The sequence below is a fragment of the Syngnathus leptorhynchus genome, chromosome 19 (assembly GCF_054491065.1).
Source record: "Syngnathus leptorhynchus isolate UIUO chromosome 19, UIUO_Slep, whole genome shotgun sequence".
Lineage (NCBI taxonomy): Eukaryota > Metazoa > Chordata > Actinopteri > Syngnathiformes > Syngnathidae > Syngnathus > Syngnathus leptorhynchus.
In genome coordinates this window covers 4938549-4952548 of record NC_141213.1, presented here as the reverse complement: position 1 = coordinate 4952548, position 14000 = coordinate 4938549, and the positions used below count along the sequence as shown (strand labels likewise).

Below are 14000 nucleotides of genomic sequence, written 5' to 3'. Positions count from 1 at the left end.
AAAAGAGACTATTTGTTAGTCGTTAGGTCAATGGAACTCGCTAGCTCTCGTGAAACAAGAGGTGGAGCTTTAGCTCGCACACCCACAAGTAGCACTCATTCGGCTGTCAATCAATGGACAATGAACGAAAGCGTTTGACTTGAACTTAGTTTTTCCATGTCCAACTTGAAGACTACGTTGGCTGCTGGTCGTCTATCTGCATATCTCGAAAGGTACCTCCCCATTTTGTTTGCCTGCTAATTTTAAATGTAGAAGGTCGTGTTATATATGACTTCAAATATTCCAAAATGTTATCAAAGGACATTTTAATTGGTCATCTCCCAAATTAACAATGTCCTGATGGTTATGTGAAAAGAAACAAAATAATTGCTTTACAATGGTTAAAGTTACATGTCGATGTAAGAAGTATAGCTTTGAAAAATGTACTTGCATTTGAACTTAAAAAGTATATTTCTGATCATAGTTGGCACAAATGATAAGTGAAAGTGTGCCACTTTGTTCTTCTATAATTATGACTTGAATCTTAAAAAAAAAAGAAAAAAATGGTGTTGGTTAGTTGGTAGTGTTATGTGCTTGAGGAGCTGATGTGCGATGTTATCTTGTCATGGCACACCAGGGAGAAGGTGAGCACATGCAAGCAGGTGACATCTCTCACAAAACCTAAGTGCCAGGTACTGCACAATATCATCATCACACTCGTCTGGATGTGTTTTTTCATGACATTGATGCAAACCAAGTTAGTCAGAAACGTATATTTAACTCACTTGGTTTGCGTCAGTGTCATGGAAAAACTTGTCCAAAAGTGAGTGGTGGTGGTACTGTGCAGTACCTGGCACTTAGGTTTTGTCCCAGATGTTTGCACTGTTTGCATGTGCTCACCTTTCCCCTAGTGCCTGCCACGAGAAGTGACATCGTACCTGAGCGAGCTCATCAAGCACTTCATTTTCAAACTGCTTTTCTATTTAATAAATTGTTCAGGTGGAATGTGATTCTTTGTGATTTCTGAGCAAATTTTCTCATTTGAAGTCTTTCATGCTTGGTGGTCTTACTGCATTGGCAAAGTACTGTTTGAAGTCTTGAGTTGGCCACTTCCAAAACCTAAGTGTCCACTACTATGGATACAAGTAAGTTTTCAGCCTTGAGGTGAGCATCACTGCAACAGAGCCAAGTGTTTGACTGCTTCTCTCTGTCTCCACATGACTTAAAGTGACTTTGAGTCATGTGGAGACAGAGAGAAGCACTTGGCTCTGTTCAGTGGCTGAAGGCAAACACTCAACTCCAAGCTTAAAAGAAGCTTCCAAAACCTAAGTGCCACTTTGCCCGCCTCCTACCTCTGCCCAAATTCAGCCTGGCCAATCACGCCTCGCCACCAAATTTACATAGCCACGCCCACTTTTCAACAGCCAATCAGAATGCAGGAATTGCACATCTGGCCAATCAGATTGCTCCGTTTTAATGAGACCACGCCCACAAAGGATCCAACCAATCACAGATCACCTTATTTGCATATCAACGCCCACTTTTTGACCAATCACAGCCTTTCATTTTCATTGCTCCACCCAGATTTAGCGCCTTCAGCCAATCATAAAGCAGTATAGCGGTTATAGCCCCGCCCCTTTCTCAAAAAATGTTTCTAAAAAAAAATTATTGAAAAAAATCTGTTTGTTGTGATTTTTGAAAATGAAGAGTTTTAAGTTTGTGTTTGAAATAAAACTTTATTTGTTCTGCAGAGTAAACATTCAATCACAAAGTAACAAGTTAGATAGCAGTGGGACGAGTGGTCGGCCAGTGGGACGAGTGGTCGGCCAGTGGGACGAGTGGTCGGCCAGTGGGACGAGTGGTCGGCCAGTGGGACGAGTGGTCGGCCAGTGGGACGAGTGGTCGGCCAGTGGGACGAGTGGTCGGCCAGTGGGACGAGTGGTCGGCCAGTGGGACGAGTGGTACTCCATGCCTGGACCTGAGACAAAGAGATTGGTAAGTAAAACGCCAAGTCAACGTTTTGTGCAGTTAAAAGGTTTGGACATAAGACATACCAGTAAGCAAGTTGAGTTGATGGCACCGCAAGCTGCATGACCAGGGAGCTGATTTTGTTACTTGCTGCATGACCCAGGATATTGATTTTCTTCCTTACTGCCTGTCAGAAAATTGGAGGAAAAAAAAATTGGAATAAAGTTAAGATGTGCAATGAAGAGTATTTAAAGTGCCTCACTTCTCAGGTTGCCTTAGAGCTGAGTGAGTAGCAAGGAAACCAAAGTGCTGCCGGTGTGCAGCTTTGCTCTGGTCCTCAGCTTCTGATGGGGCTGCACACTGGTGACAAACAAACAAAACAGTACATTTTCAAACATGTTTGCTAAAATGTCATTTACTTTCCTTCTCTTACCAGCAGAGGGCTCTTCAGGCAGCACAGACCTAGGTGAACGTGCTCACAGGAGTAGTTGTGGCTTAAGACAAACTGTGGCAGGCATTTCACTTTCTGGGACCAGGATTTGTCACCTCTGCCTGGAAAGAAAATGGAACATTGACACAATAACTCCATTTGAGTTTAGCGATTTTATTTTTAACTGTGGACTGGAAGCAAACGGTTGTTTGCACAGGCAGAGTTCCTGAAATGTTGTCCAGACTCTCCAGGGTAGACACCTACACACAACACAAACGAGGGAGCCATCAAGCAGCCATTTAGTACATTTAATTTGAGCGTGAACTCTGAAAATAGAGGCAGCCTTAAGGAACCTCTGCGTGGCTTTGGAGGGCTTGTTCCTTTGGCCAACAGGTGGCAGATTTTCCAACTGCATCCTTAATGGAAAGTGATCTGCAGGAAGAGGCAGGCATACAAAAAAAAGCATGCAAGTGCTTTTAAACAATGCCAAGTTTGTAGTAAGTTGTCACCTGTCAGCACGTTGGACAAGTTGATAATGCCACAGGTTCAAAACCTTATAGATCCATGCTGCAGAAACTAGGTCATTTGGCACCACCTGCTGGACAAAAGGAGGAAGAGTAAGCTGAAATGTTTGACACGTGTCAAACATTTGGACGCGTGAGTGTTTCACCAGCAGCGCCGGCCAGACGGACGTCTCACCAACCACAGCTTGCTGGTCTGAAAGACACTGTAACGTTACAACCATTCTGCAGCCTAACAAGCAAATTGGGCTCGGCAACGTGTTGAGCAAAATTAGACCTACCTGCAAGTGTCTCATAAAGCCATGCGAGGACTGCAAAGCGGCCATCTTGGACCCTGCAGACAAAAAGAACAAATGTTTGCTTAGTCAATTTGATAAGATTTCTTGCTAATAAAAATATTTTTACAGTCAATCTGCTCCCTCTGTTCCAGATGCAGGCCTGTGGACGGACAGAAATGAGAAGGCAATTAGAAGCAGTCGATTGACTTTAAAACTCACAGAAAGTCAGTCGGCCATGACGGGGTCGTTTTGAAGATTAGCACCTGCAGACAGAAAGCAGATAATTAACACGAATGCATCAAAATACTTGTTTCAGTCAGTCATTCTCTGGTGGATTTCAGCAAACGCTGCTTTGTCGACTTACCTTCGGCCAAACGGCGCTGTCGTCCAGTCGTTGCTAAATGTTTGTGCAAAAATCGTGTTAGTAGTCTTTCCACACGGTGCGTGAGTTTTGAAAATGGAGATGTACTTACCCACCGTTAAATGCTTCAATTGTTTGGTTGCACGCCAAATGAATGAGTTTTGGTGGTCGTTGAAGACGCTAACTGCTAACGCTAGCGTCTGCAAACTTTTTACCTTGCATGCTTGCAAGACGGAAACACGCCCAAAGTGCCACTTAACTGAAAGAGAGCAAAAGCAGTTAGTTTGGAAAGGTTAACAAACGTTGATCACCCACCTTGTCACTTTTCAACGCGGTTGTGCAGCAGGTGGACCGGAGCAGCGTGGCACGCGCTCGCTGGCAGAGGAGAGTGAGAGAACGAGCGTCGCGTTCTTGACGCCTTTTATAGTCTTTTAATGATGACGTCATCAGACGGGAGAAAAAAAAAAAAAACACAAAAACTTCTAATTTGAAACCGTGGAGGTACCTGGTCTCGAACCAGTACAGACTTTAGAGGCAATGGTCTTATCCCCTCGACCATTGTCCGTTGGCAATTGATGAAAGATATTTTTATATTATCCCAAATCATGAAGCTATCCAGGAAATGTTCAGAGTAACCTTCAATTACAAACACTTGACCTCATTGTGTAAGATCTCTAATAGCCGAGTGGTTAATGCTTGTCCCTTGAGTTTGAGAGAGGCGGGTCCGAATCTTATGGGTCACTCTATTTAATTTGCAAAAGCTGCAAAGAGCTAGTGTCGAACCCGAGACTGCTGGGCACCAACCTAAGTCATAAACCATTTTGGCATTGGAATTTTCGGAGTTTTGTTATGTATTCATAGTATATGTTTCACGGAAAGGATAAGATTACAAAATCACGAGCTTGGTCGAATAGACTCCATGGTGTAGTAGGTTGCGCTTTTGCCTTATGTTCGGGAGAAGCGAGTTCGAGTCTCACACTATTTAAATTTAAGGTTAAAGTTTGCTTCGTGTGGGGCTCGAACCATGGTCTCCCGAACACCGGGTAAAGTTAAAAACCACTTTGCCATTTTGCCGGCGAAACTCGGCCATTTTATGGGGTAGTGTACTTTAAAATGTCAACTTGCTCATGCTAATCTATCAGTGTTTGACAGAACACCCAATGGTATAGTGTAGTGGATAAAGCTTTTATCTTACGCACGGGAGAACCGAATCGAGTCTTACACTATGCAAACTTTAGCTTAAAGTCCGCTTCGTGTGGGGCTCGAACCATGGTCTCCCGTACACCGAGTCAAGTTAAAAACCACTCTACCATTTTGCTGGCGAAATCCGGCTTTTTTATTTGGTAGTGTACTTTGAAATGCTAATTTACCAGCTTAACAGAACATTCAATGTCGTGGAAAAAGCTTTTGTTTCAGGCGCGGGAGAACCGAGTCGAGTCTTACACTATGCAAACTTTCGCTTAAAGTCTGCTTTGTGTGGGGCTCAAACCATGGTCTCCCGAACATCGAGTAAAGTTATAAACCATTCTGCCATTATGCCGGGGAATTTGTGCTTTTTTTTAGGTAGTGTATTGTACATGGAGGACGTCTGGTGGAAAAGGAAAAAATGGACATGTTCATTTTACGCTGGGTTACATACGAGTGAATGGGGGCACTGCCGTCTTGCGGTAGCTTGGCGTAATTACATAAACCGCTTCATAAAGAATGAATCGCAGTGCAGTGTATAGTACATATGTTCATTTTACGCTGGGTTACATACGAGTGAATGGGGGCACTGCCGTCTTGCGGTAGCTTGGCGTAATTACATAAACCGCTTCATAAAGAATGAATCGCAGTGCAGTGTATAGTACATATGTTCATTTTACGCTGGGTTACATACGAGTGAATGGGGGCACTGCCGTCTTGCGGTAGCTTGGCGTCATTACACGAACCGCTTCATAAAGAATGAATCGCAGTGTAGTGTATAGTACATATGTTCATTTTACGCTGGGTTACAGACAAGTGAATGATTTTTCTGATTGACTGTTTGATCTGTGACGTCACTCGTACACTCCATTAGGTACACCACCATTTTCAGGTGTACCTAATAACAGGCCACTTCATTAGGGAAAAATCATGGTCAAAGCTTAATTGAAAGTGAAAAGTGCCACACCTGCCCTCACCCCCACTTTCTGATTGGCTGCTCGATCTGTGACGTCACTTGGACACTCCATTAGGTACACCGCCATTTTCAGGTGTACCTAATAACAGGCCACTTCATTAGGGAAAAATCATGGTCAAAGTTTAACGGAAAGTGAAAAGTGCCACACCCGCCCTCACCCCCACTTTCTGATTGGCTGGTTGATCAGTGACGTCACTCGGACACACCTTAGGTACACCGCCATTTTCAGATGTACCTAATAACAGGCCACTTCATTAGGGAAAAATCATGGTCAAAGTTTAACGGAAAGTGAAAAGTGCCACACCCGCCCTCACCCCCACTTTCTGATTGGCTGGTTGATCAGTGACGTCACTTGGACACTCCATTAGGTACACCGCCATTTTCAGGTGTACCTAATCACAGGCCACTTCATTAGGGAAAAATCATGGTCAAAGTTTAACGGAAAGTGAAAAGTGCCACACCCGCCCTCACCCCCACTTTCTGATTGGCTGGTTGATCAGTGACGTCACTCGGACACTCCATTAGGTACACCGCCATTTTCAGGTGTACCTAATAACAGGCCACTTCAGGAAAAAGCATGGTCAAAGTTTAACGGAAAGTGAAAAGTGCCACACCCGCCCTCACCCCCACTTTCTGATTGGCTGTTTGATCTGTGACGTCACTCGGACACTCCATTAGGTACACCGTCATTTTCAGGTGTGGTACAAGATCGACGTGGTTGAATCGATGAATCGAAGCAAGAAATGGGCTCACAATGTAGTCTCAGAATTTCCTTTATTCGATCAGGGATGTTTTCATCTGTTTATCTTTAGTGTTACATAGTTGCATAAATGAGTGTACAGTATATACATAGTATACCAAGACAAATATATATTGAAAATGGATAAAATATTCCAAAATGGTAAAACACAACTTGATTCTTCCTGTTCATCCATCTTCAGTGTTACATTGCAGCAAGACAAAGTATTTCGAAAATTGATGAAATAAGCTGTTTTGGTTGTGGTGGTCATTGCAGCTGGCACATTAAAAGGGGTGGGATAGCTTTTGTCATCAGTTTGCACAAAAAGCACACATTAGATAATTTGATACAAAAATACATATTTCTTATTTCTATTGTAATTGATTCATAGCGAAATATTGCATCACCATATATGTGCTTTAAAATGGTGACACGGATTTCAAGAACGTGTACATATGAGGAACATGTCGCAATTTACATAGATAGTAAAATAAATCCTAGGTACTCGATTCTGACATGTAAATCGATTTCTTAACAAAAAAAACTACCTTTTGTTAGCGCAATACAGGACATCACTTCTTCAAATGTGTTACCGTTTGTTTTATTTATTGTGTTATATCTGAACCGCATTGCTGTGCTGCTTGGCACTAGTACAAAATATAGCAAATTGCGAGTTGCAGATTGTTAAAAACACTACGTGATACAAATCTGTTTAAATTCTATTTTTGTTGATTATATTCACGAGTCACATATTAAAAATGGTTTTTTATACTGGACAGTGACCGCATCAATTTAGAATTGATACTGTACTGTAAGAGATATCTATATGATACATGGCAATATTGTTAAAAAAAAAAAATCTAGCTTCTAAACCTGACCTTACTGTAAAGTACATCCCAGGAAGCAACAGGCTGCATAGGCTGGATAAAAATATGCAGACTTGTGCTTAGCTTGTGGAATGTGTTGATACACATAGCTACTGGAAGAGGTCTCAGTAGAAAACCACAAAAGAAAAACCTGACATGACCAGAGATTTTCAGACTGAGGGTCCTCTTTCAATGATCTAGAATTGTAGCTCATCACCAAAACTGAGACACTGAAGCAGATCGCCATCTCTCGATTGTGACGCGGCGGACAATGTCTCAACATGAGGCAGCGGCATCGAGAGCTTGTCCTTGCTCAGAGACTGAATGGACGCTAACTTCTGACTTTGAGCAGATGTCTCAAAGTCCGCTGACGTGGCTTGGATCTCTGTGTCTTGACTCAGCAGTCTGGAGGATTCCGATTTGTGATGATGCGTAGAGATGGGATTTAATACCGGTGTTATTTTCGATTCGCTGGGCGCGGTTTGGGTCTTTTCCTTGGAACTGAGCGAAGTGGATGAGGATGTGTCGAGAAGTCGAAGCGGTACTTGATTCAGCGCATCTTGATTTAGGCTCTCGGCCACTAGTGTCTGGCAGCGTGCGATGAGGCGTGGTTGTATGTCTTCTTTTGTGTCTAGATGCTCCAGTGCTAATTGGATGGGTTTGTTCAGAGGCTTGGAAGGGCCGGCTGCAACTGCGTGTCCCTGCACAGCCAGGTCCAGCTGAGTCTCCACTTTTAAATTCCCTGTCAGCGCGGGACCTTCAAACAACTTGATGATAAGCTGCTGCGATTCTCCTAAACTCAGGGGCTTGCTATACTCCTCAGCCTCCGTGAGTAACGGGAGCCCCTGAGGCTCAAAATGCTCCAGTAAGAGTTGGAAGCCATCTTCGACGCTCTGGAGCTCAATCTGAGAAGCGGGGGAAAGAAGCATGCAATCTAGGAGATTCAGCGCATGGTCGTTCTCAAGAGTCTCTCCCTGAGTCTGTACATCGGGAGCTATGGAAAGTTCATTTTTGCCACACGGCATCTGCACAAATTTTTTTTCCTCAATCAGCGCTTCGACGGACTCCTCTGAATCGAGTGCGGAAGGAGGCTGGGAGTTGTAATGCATGGTTTCTGAAGACGAGTCCAATTCTTCAGATACCATGATGTCTTTTTGGACTGTGGAAAGGCACACACTGTTGGCGTGGGGAACTTCGGTATCGGGTGTATCCTCTGCAAAGAGAACAAGAGAGTCAAACTAAAGCAATAGTGCATGAAACAAGAATGGCTATCATCAGTAGTGTGCAGATCTCCACCAATGTCAAATAAAGCAAGACGCAATCTAATCCTACATATGATGCTAACGTACTTGAAACACCCGTGTGAACTTTACTCTTCCGCCGCTTCCTGCGTTTCCCCTGAAAAATAGAAAAAAAAATCCAATTATTCTCATTTGTTATCCCACATCAATGTAAAAACAAAAACAAACATGTAAATTGCAGACAATAACATAAAAGTGCAACTCACATAGTTTTCACAGGTGGACCAGCGAGGATAAAGTTGAGCGTGACGTCTTTTCTGAGCATCGGCTTCTTCGTAATATTTGTCCCTGTCGGCCTGTGGTAGCAACTTCCACTGCGAACGCACAATAAACACCAGCGTCTTCAGAAAGAACACACCAGTTTGGCGTAAATGACAAAATTAGTATATATTAACAAATACACCCCAAACAAAAAGTTATGTGTCATAGGGCGGCCATTTTGTCACTTGATGCCAACTGAAAATGACATGACAGTTGCTCACGTCCAATCACAGCTCAGCTTCATAAAACAGGTAAGCAGGATATAAAAGCGAATGTCTTCAGCATTCAAGAAAAACAAAGGAATTGATGAATATTTTTGGAGATGACTGTATGTTACAATTGACTGTAATGTCTCCTGAGCTTCCTCCTCCAGTGTTTGCCTACCATTTTTCCGAGGGCCACGTGAACAGATGCGCTGTCTCTCTTTTCCAACTGCATGGTGACCACTTCTCTGTACTTATTTGCAAACAACATAAAGGCATTTGGTGGCTTCTTTATGTAGGGTCGCTCCCGCACATGTTCAGTCTTCCTTGTGTTACTGAAATAAAGGGCGCAAAAATGGTGTCTTTTAGAAAACATTTCAAAATGAACCCTTTTTTTTTTTTTTTTTAACAAAAATCAACATTATATCAATCTAAAATTCTACACAATATTAATTAAATGCCAGAGCCCAAGATAAAACCATTAAAAATATTTTCCCACCATGATTATCAATCAGTTGCACATTAAAATGCAAATAAAACATATTACAGCCAGCATTGAAATGTTTGAACTAACAAAGCTTACATTGTGGTGAAGAGGTTTTGAGGAGGAGCTGTAGACATTAAAGGATGCACTTGCTCAAACAAAATTTCTCCATTCCTACACAGACAAAATAAAAAGGCTGTGATTTGGTGAACAAAACAAGATGAGTAGATTGTCAACGGTTTTACTCACATAAAACCAACTGGTACCATCTGAGGAGCCCCGGGCGTCATCATCATACCTGATGGAGCCCTCATCTGAAAAACAGACAATTTCATGGATTGAAAGAAATGAAAAAAAAAAACAAAATGGTGGCAAGTATAACATACTGAAAACACCAAAAGGGAGTAGAATCAAATCATTTTTAATTCTATTCTTTCACCATTGACAAATAAATCCTCCAAGTTACTCAATCAAAAATACATCCTGTAAATACTGGAAAGAAAACTGGACAATCATACCATTTGTTGAGGATGTGGGCCGAGGACGTTTTGAACAGGCCATTGATGTGGTAGTTGCTGCAGTTCAAAAGGAAAGAAAAATTAACTGTGCAAAACTGTTTATGCCTCTGAAAAGCAAACTGAGTTTTTTTTTTTTTTTTTTTCTTGTGAGAGAAATCTAGCCAAAAGTCCATGTATCACTTACCTGACTATTATGGAACCCGGCGTGACTATTGAGATGTACCGGTGGTCTGATCTGCTGCGGTACATTGTACATATTAGGTCCCGTCATCATTGTAGCCGACTGTGAAAAACGAGGCCCCACTGGAAAAGTGGGGAGCATAGGCCTAGGATGGCACTCCGGCCTGATCGGGTGCATTTTGATCCAATTTCACTCACAAATAATCGATCTTGATCCGAGTCATTTATCAATTAGAAAAAATACTTTTGGGGTGATGCAAGAGGTACCTCTGCAAATAATGATCATTTTTGTACTTCAAGATTTTCTAACATTTTAGGAAGACATTAGCCAATAGTTTCACATCTTGCATGGAAGATCGATGCATGGATTATGTAACATCATTTCTGACAGGAGTGATGAATCCTTGTCAACATGATGTATGAGTGACATTTCAAGGGCAACGCACACAACGTAGAGCGATTACACATGTCAAAGCCTCCAAAGACTGTTCCAAGTGCCATGCCGGTGAACTTTTATCCATTTGAAACTGCAAAAAAAAACACAATTTCTTCTGCCTTTCCACACAAAAAACCAAGATGATCACGACTTCCACAAACTAAATTGCAATAAAGATGAATCTCCATCGTTGTGCTGTCATCCATCCCTCTGGAAGTCTTGACCGCACACCTTTCTGCAATATGTTCTCTTTGGACTCCTCTACTGCAACATTGTCTCCACCTTCTCACCTTCAGCCCATCCTCAAAATGGCAGTAACTCGGCATACCGCTGAATCGACTCTGCTCATCAGTTCCAAATCATTCCAAGAACCTCACCTGTCCCTACCTCACTGACCCGCTTCACCGTCACTCCAAACGAACTCTGTGAACCATGCGCTGCACCAACCCACTGAAAGCCACAGGACATTAAAAAAAAAACACTCCTTACACATTTCAATCTGAATTTTAAAACTCACCTCTTCAAAACTGCATTGCCCACCTGATCACTCATTAATCTCAAACCTATTCATTGCCTATGCATGAATTTTCTGCCCAGTTTGTCCTCAAGTGAGGTACACAGGTGAGCTGGAGCCTTTACCAGCTAACCATTCACACTTCCATTCACACCCACAGTATGGTCAATTTAGAGCATTGGGTGTCAAACTCATCGCAGTTCAGGGGCCTAATTGGAGTGTCAATGTTCAACTCATTATCTAATTAACATGTTGTACTGTATCATGAAAAGCAAAGCAAATATATGATAGACATTCATATTTAATGAACTATCCTACACAGGCAAGAACAACCTCAGAAGAAAAAACGTGCAATAAACTTCATTTTATCATGTCCATGTGTACATTATGACTTCTAACAGTGATTGCATAAGTTTTCGACTTTTATTTAATCGTTTTTTCGCAGTGGATAAAGAATGCGCCCGTCAATTTACGAAGCTGACTATGTTGTGACGTCACTGTCGCGCAGCAAGTCCTACATTACGTAGCTACTGTGTTTGGACGCAAGTAAGCCGTCAGCGCGTTTATGGTGCAAGTTGTCGTCAGCAACGTATGACAGGGCTCTTTGCAGCAGTCGGTCCGTCTTTTTACGTTCTTCAGTTGACGCGTGGGCTTTAACAACCCACGCACGCACGCACGCACGTCCGTCCGTCCGTAAGTGACAGCATACAGGCCGAGTGTTCCACCTACGTACCTTGTTGCGTGATGTGTGCAGCCGCTCCAGACCGTCAGCATCCGTCTTAAGTTCCTCAGACCATATCTAGACTCGTGTGCAACATATATACTTCAAAAAAAAATTCAGGTATTTCAAAATACCTTCATAAATGAAGTTTTATGAATATCGTTTTCAAAGCCTTTTGTTAATCAGTCTATTCGTCCTATGAATAGATATTTGCATTAACGTTAAAGTGTGTCAAGGTAGGTTTCTGATTGCCGCACTTGCTTTTATGAATACAAAATTTAGCCCGAAGTATTCAATTGTCATATTTGCTTTTGGTAAGAAACCCATTGTTCATGTGAGCAGATCCATTTAGTCATGTAATAGTTGGCTGAATATATTTTAAAATTCACCTTCACTTTATTAGCAAGCAAATATTTGGGATAGACCTGACCTTTCTTCAGTTAATAGTTACAAAGCATCCACCAATAAGACATGTGGAATGAAAACATTGTTCTGAAACAGCAAACCTTGTATATATTGTTGAGCCCCCCCCCCCCCCCCCCCATTGTTTTGAAACAGCAAACCTTGTATATATTGTTGAGCCCCCCCCCCCCCAAATACCACTCTGGCTGTGAAACACTGCCAAGAGAAATAGGATAGGGCAATAGCACCCATGTTTGTGATGTTTCTTCTAAGCAGTAGCCCCCCCAAAAAAAAATGGTGGGAACACTCCTCAAGCCTGGTGACCACGTCCAAAAGTCCTTGAGCAAGACACTGAATTTTGTTTCAGTAGGGCCTGGCAGCACCATTCATGGCAGTATCAATCTTCCCCCCTCCCCAAACAAATTTACTAATTCTAACAGCAGCCCTATAACACTAAGACTCAGGGGTGTCCAAACTTTTTGCAAGGAGGGCCAGATTTGATAAAGTGAAGGGGCCCGGGGGCCAGTAGTTTTTTCGGACATTTTTTTAACTACAATTTCATCCAAATAAACACTGTTATAAAACAAATTTCATTCTCCCAATTGTCTTTATTTTTTAAATGACAAAATAACCAAATATAAGCCACTCAGGCAGATGTGAACAACTCTAAAAACACAAATTCTGCCTTTCATTCATATCTGAAGAGTCCGATAACATTGAACAAACTGTATGAAATACCTTAAATTTACATGAGTTTAAAATTATTTTCGCCTCATGAACATTTTAAACAGGAGTTATAAGTAATACATAAAATACGATAACATTGAACAAACTGTATGAAATACCTTAAATTTACATGAGTTTAAAATTATTTTCGCCTCATGAACATTTCACACAGGGTTCACGCAGCCGGTTCGCGCGTACCCTTTTTACAACGGGTTTATTTCCGCATTTGACTTGCGCATGTTCCGCATAGCAGGACAGCTGGAGTCATGTTCTCGCTGTGAAATCACGCCGGGTCGCGCAAGATTACATTTCTGAGGCATAAATATAAAATAGCTTTGGTACGTGTGTATTAAAGCGCTGGTCAACAATGGCGGCGGGCCACATACTAAAGATTTTATCACAGAGGCTGCGGGCCTGATGAAATTTGACCACGGGCCGCAATTGGCCCGCGGGTCGGACTTTGGACATGCCTGCACTAAATCGTGAGAATAAGTATGTGAATTCAATTTGAGAAAAGGTTAAGCCACAAATTGTGTTTTTTTTAAGCCGAGCACACTGGATAGAATAAAAAATTACCTTGCTTGTTGAGAGTCAATCTTCCAGGTCATTCATACATGTTCCAACATTTTAGGCTCTATCACAATCGAGAATGTGGTTTATCCCACTGCATCCACAGCTTCTCTGAGGAAAGGCAGAAGAATCCACACACAAGTGAATTGCAAATATTCCGCATGGTGTTGGGAAGGCTAAAAAACAAATCATCTGTTGTCATGACTTCTGTGACAGGTTTCTGAGAAGATCTTCAGAAACAGAACTTATCAGGATGGTAACAACCATCATGGCGTGTGTTACGTGACATTTGCAAGATGACTGAGGGGGCTGCGGGGGCCCTTGCCTCACCTAAAATATGCTTACACGCCCCTGATACCATGCCAGATAATTTAGTATTTT

At 42.2% G+C, this 14000-nt stretch overlaps 2 protein-coding genes across 4 annotated transcripts; both read right to left on the bottom strand.

Moving 5' to 3' along the window:
• Positions 1–1707: 1707 nt before the first annotated feature.
• On the bottom strand, positions 1708–4357 carry LOC147041773 (uncharacterized). Its single transcript, XM_085939783.1, has 12 exons — positions 4342–4357; positions 3654–3796; positions 3541–3573; positions 3396–3439; positions 3180–3232; positions 3048–3094; positions 2887–2972; positions 2731–2809; positions 2381–2637; positions 2210–2307; positions 2034–2134; positions 1708–1957 (listed from the first exon to the last, which is right to left on the bottom strand). Exons 1-9 carry the CDS (start codon positions 4355–4357, stop codon positions 2467–2469), a joined length of 672 nt encoding a protein of 223 aa, XP_085795909.1. The 3' UTR covers positions 1708–1957; positions 2034–2134; positions 2210–2307; positions 2381–2466.
• Positions 4358–7022: 2665 nt separating this feature from the next.
• On the bottom strand, positions 7023–13995 carry LOC147041772 (uncharacterized). Of its 3 annotated transcripts, XM_085938541.1 has the most exons (10): positions 13950–13995; positions 13626–13730; positions 10255–11999; positions 10071–10127; positions 9802–9866; positions 9652–9726; positions 9250–9403; positions 8811–8918; positions 8653–8701; positions 7023–8516 (listed from the first exon to the last, which is right to left on the bottom strand). In XM_085938541.1, the coding sequence occupies exons 3-10, from the start codon at positions 10426–10428 to the stop codon at positions 7501–7503; spliced, it is 1698 nt and encodes a 565-aa protein (XP_085794667.1). In that variant the 5' UTR covers positions 10429–11999; positions 13626–13730; positions 13950–13995; the 3' UTR covers positions 7023–7500. The 3 variants fall into 3 exon arrangements, with proteins under 3 accessions (XP_085794667.1, XP_085794665.1, XP_085794664.1); XM_085938539.1 differs by lacking the exons at positions 13626–13730; positions 13950–13995 and having other exon boundaries at positions 8811–8945; positions 10255–11136; positions 11934–12441; XM_085938538.1 differs by lacking the exons at positions 13626–13730; positions 13950–13995 and having other exon boundaries at positions 8811–8945; positions 10255–12441.
• Between the last annotated feature and the right edge of the window lie 5 nt (positions 13996–14000).

Excerpts from the sequence above, each read along its gene's own strand:
- LOC147041773 (XM_085939783.1), bottom strand. Across the intron at positions 3,440-3,540 it reads ACAGCGCCGTTTGGCCGAAG|GTGCTAATCTTCAAAACGAC; the intron begins GTAAGTCGACAA and ends TTCTGTCTGCAG. Across the intron at positions 2,638-2,730 it reads CCCTCCAAAGCCACGCAGAG|GTGTCTACCCTGGAGAGTCT; the intron begins GTTCCTTAAGGC and ends TGTTGTGTGTAG.
- LOC147041772 (XM_085938538.1), bottom strand. The coding sequence starts at position 10,428 with ATGCACCCGATCAGGCCGGAGTGCCATCCTAGGCCTATGCTCCCCACT. Across the intron at positions 9,867-10,070 it reads GCCCACATCCTCAACAAATG|ATGAGGGCTCCATCAGGTAT; the intron begins GTATGATTGTCC and ends TCTGTTTTTCAG. Across the intron at positions 8,702-8,810 it reads GGTCCACCTGTGAAAACTAT|GGGAAACGCAGGAAGCGGCG; the intron begins GTGAGTTGCACT and ends TCTATTTTTCAG.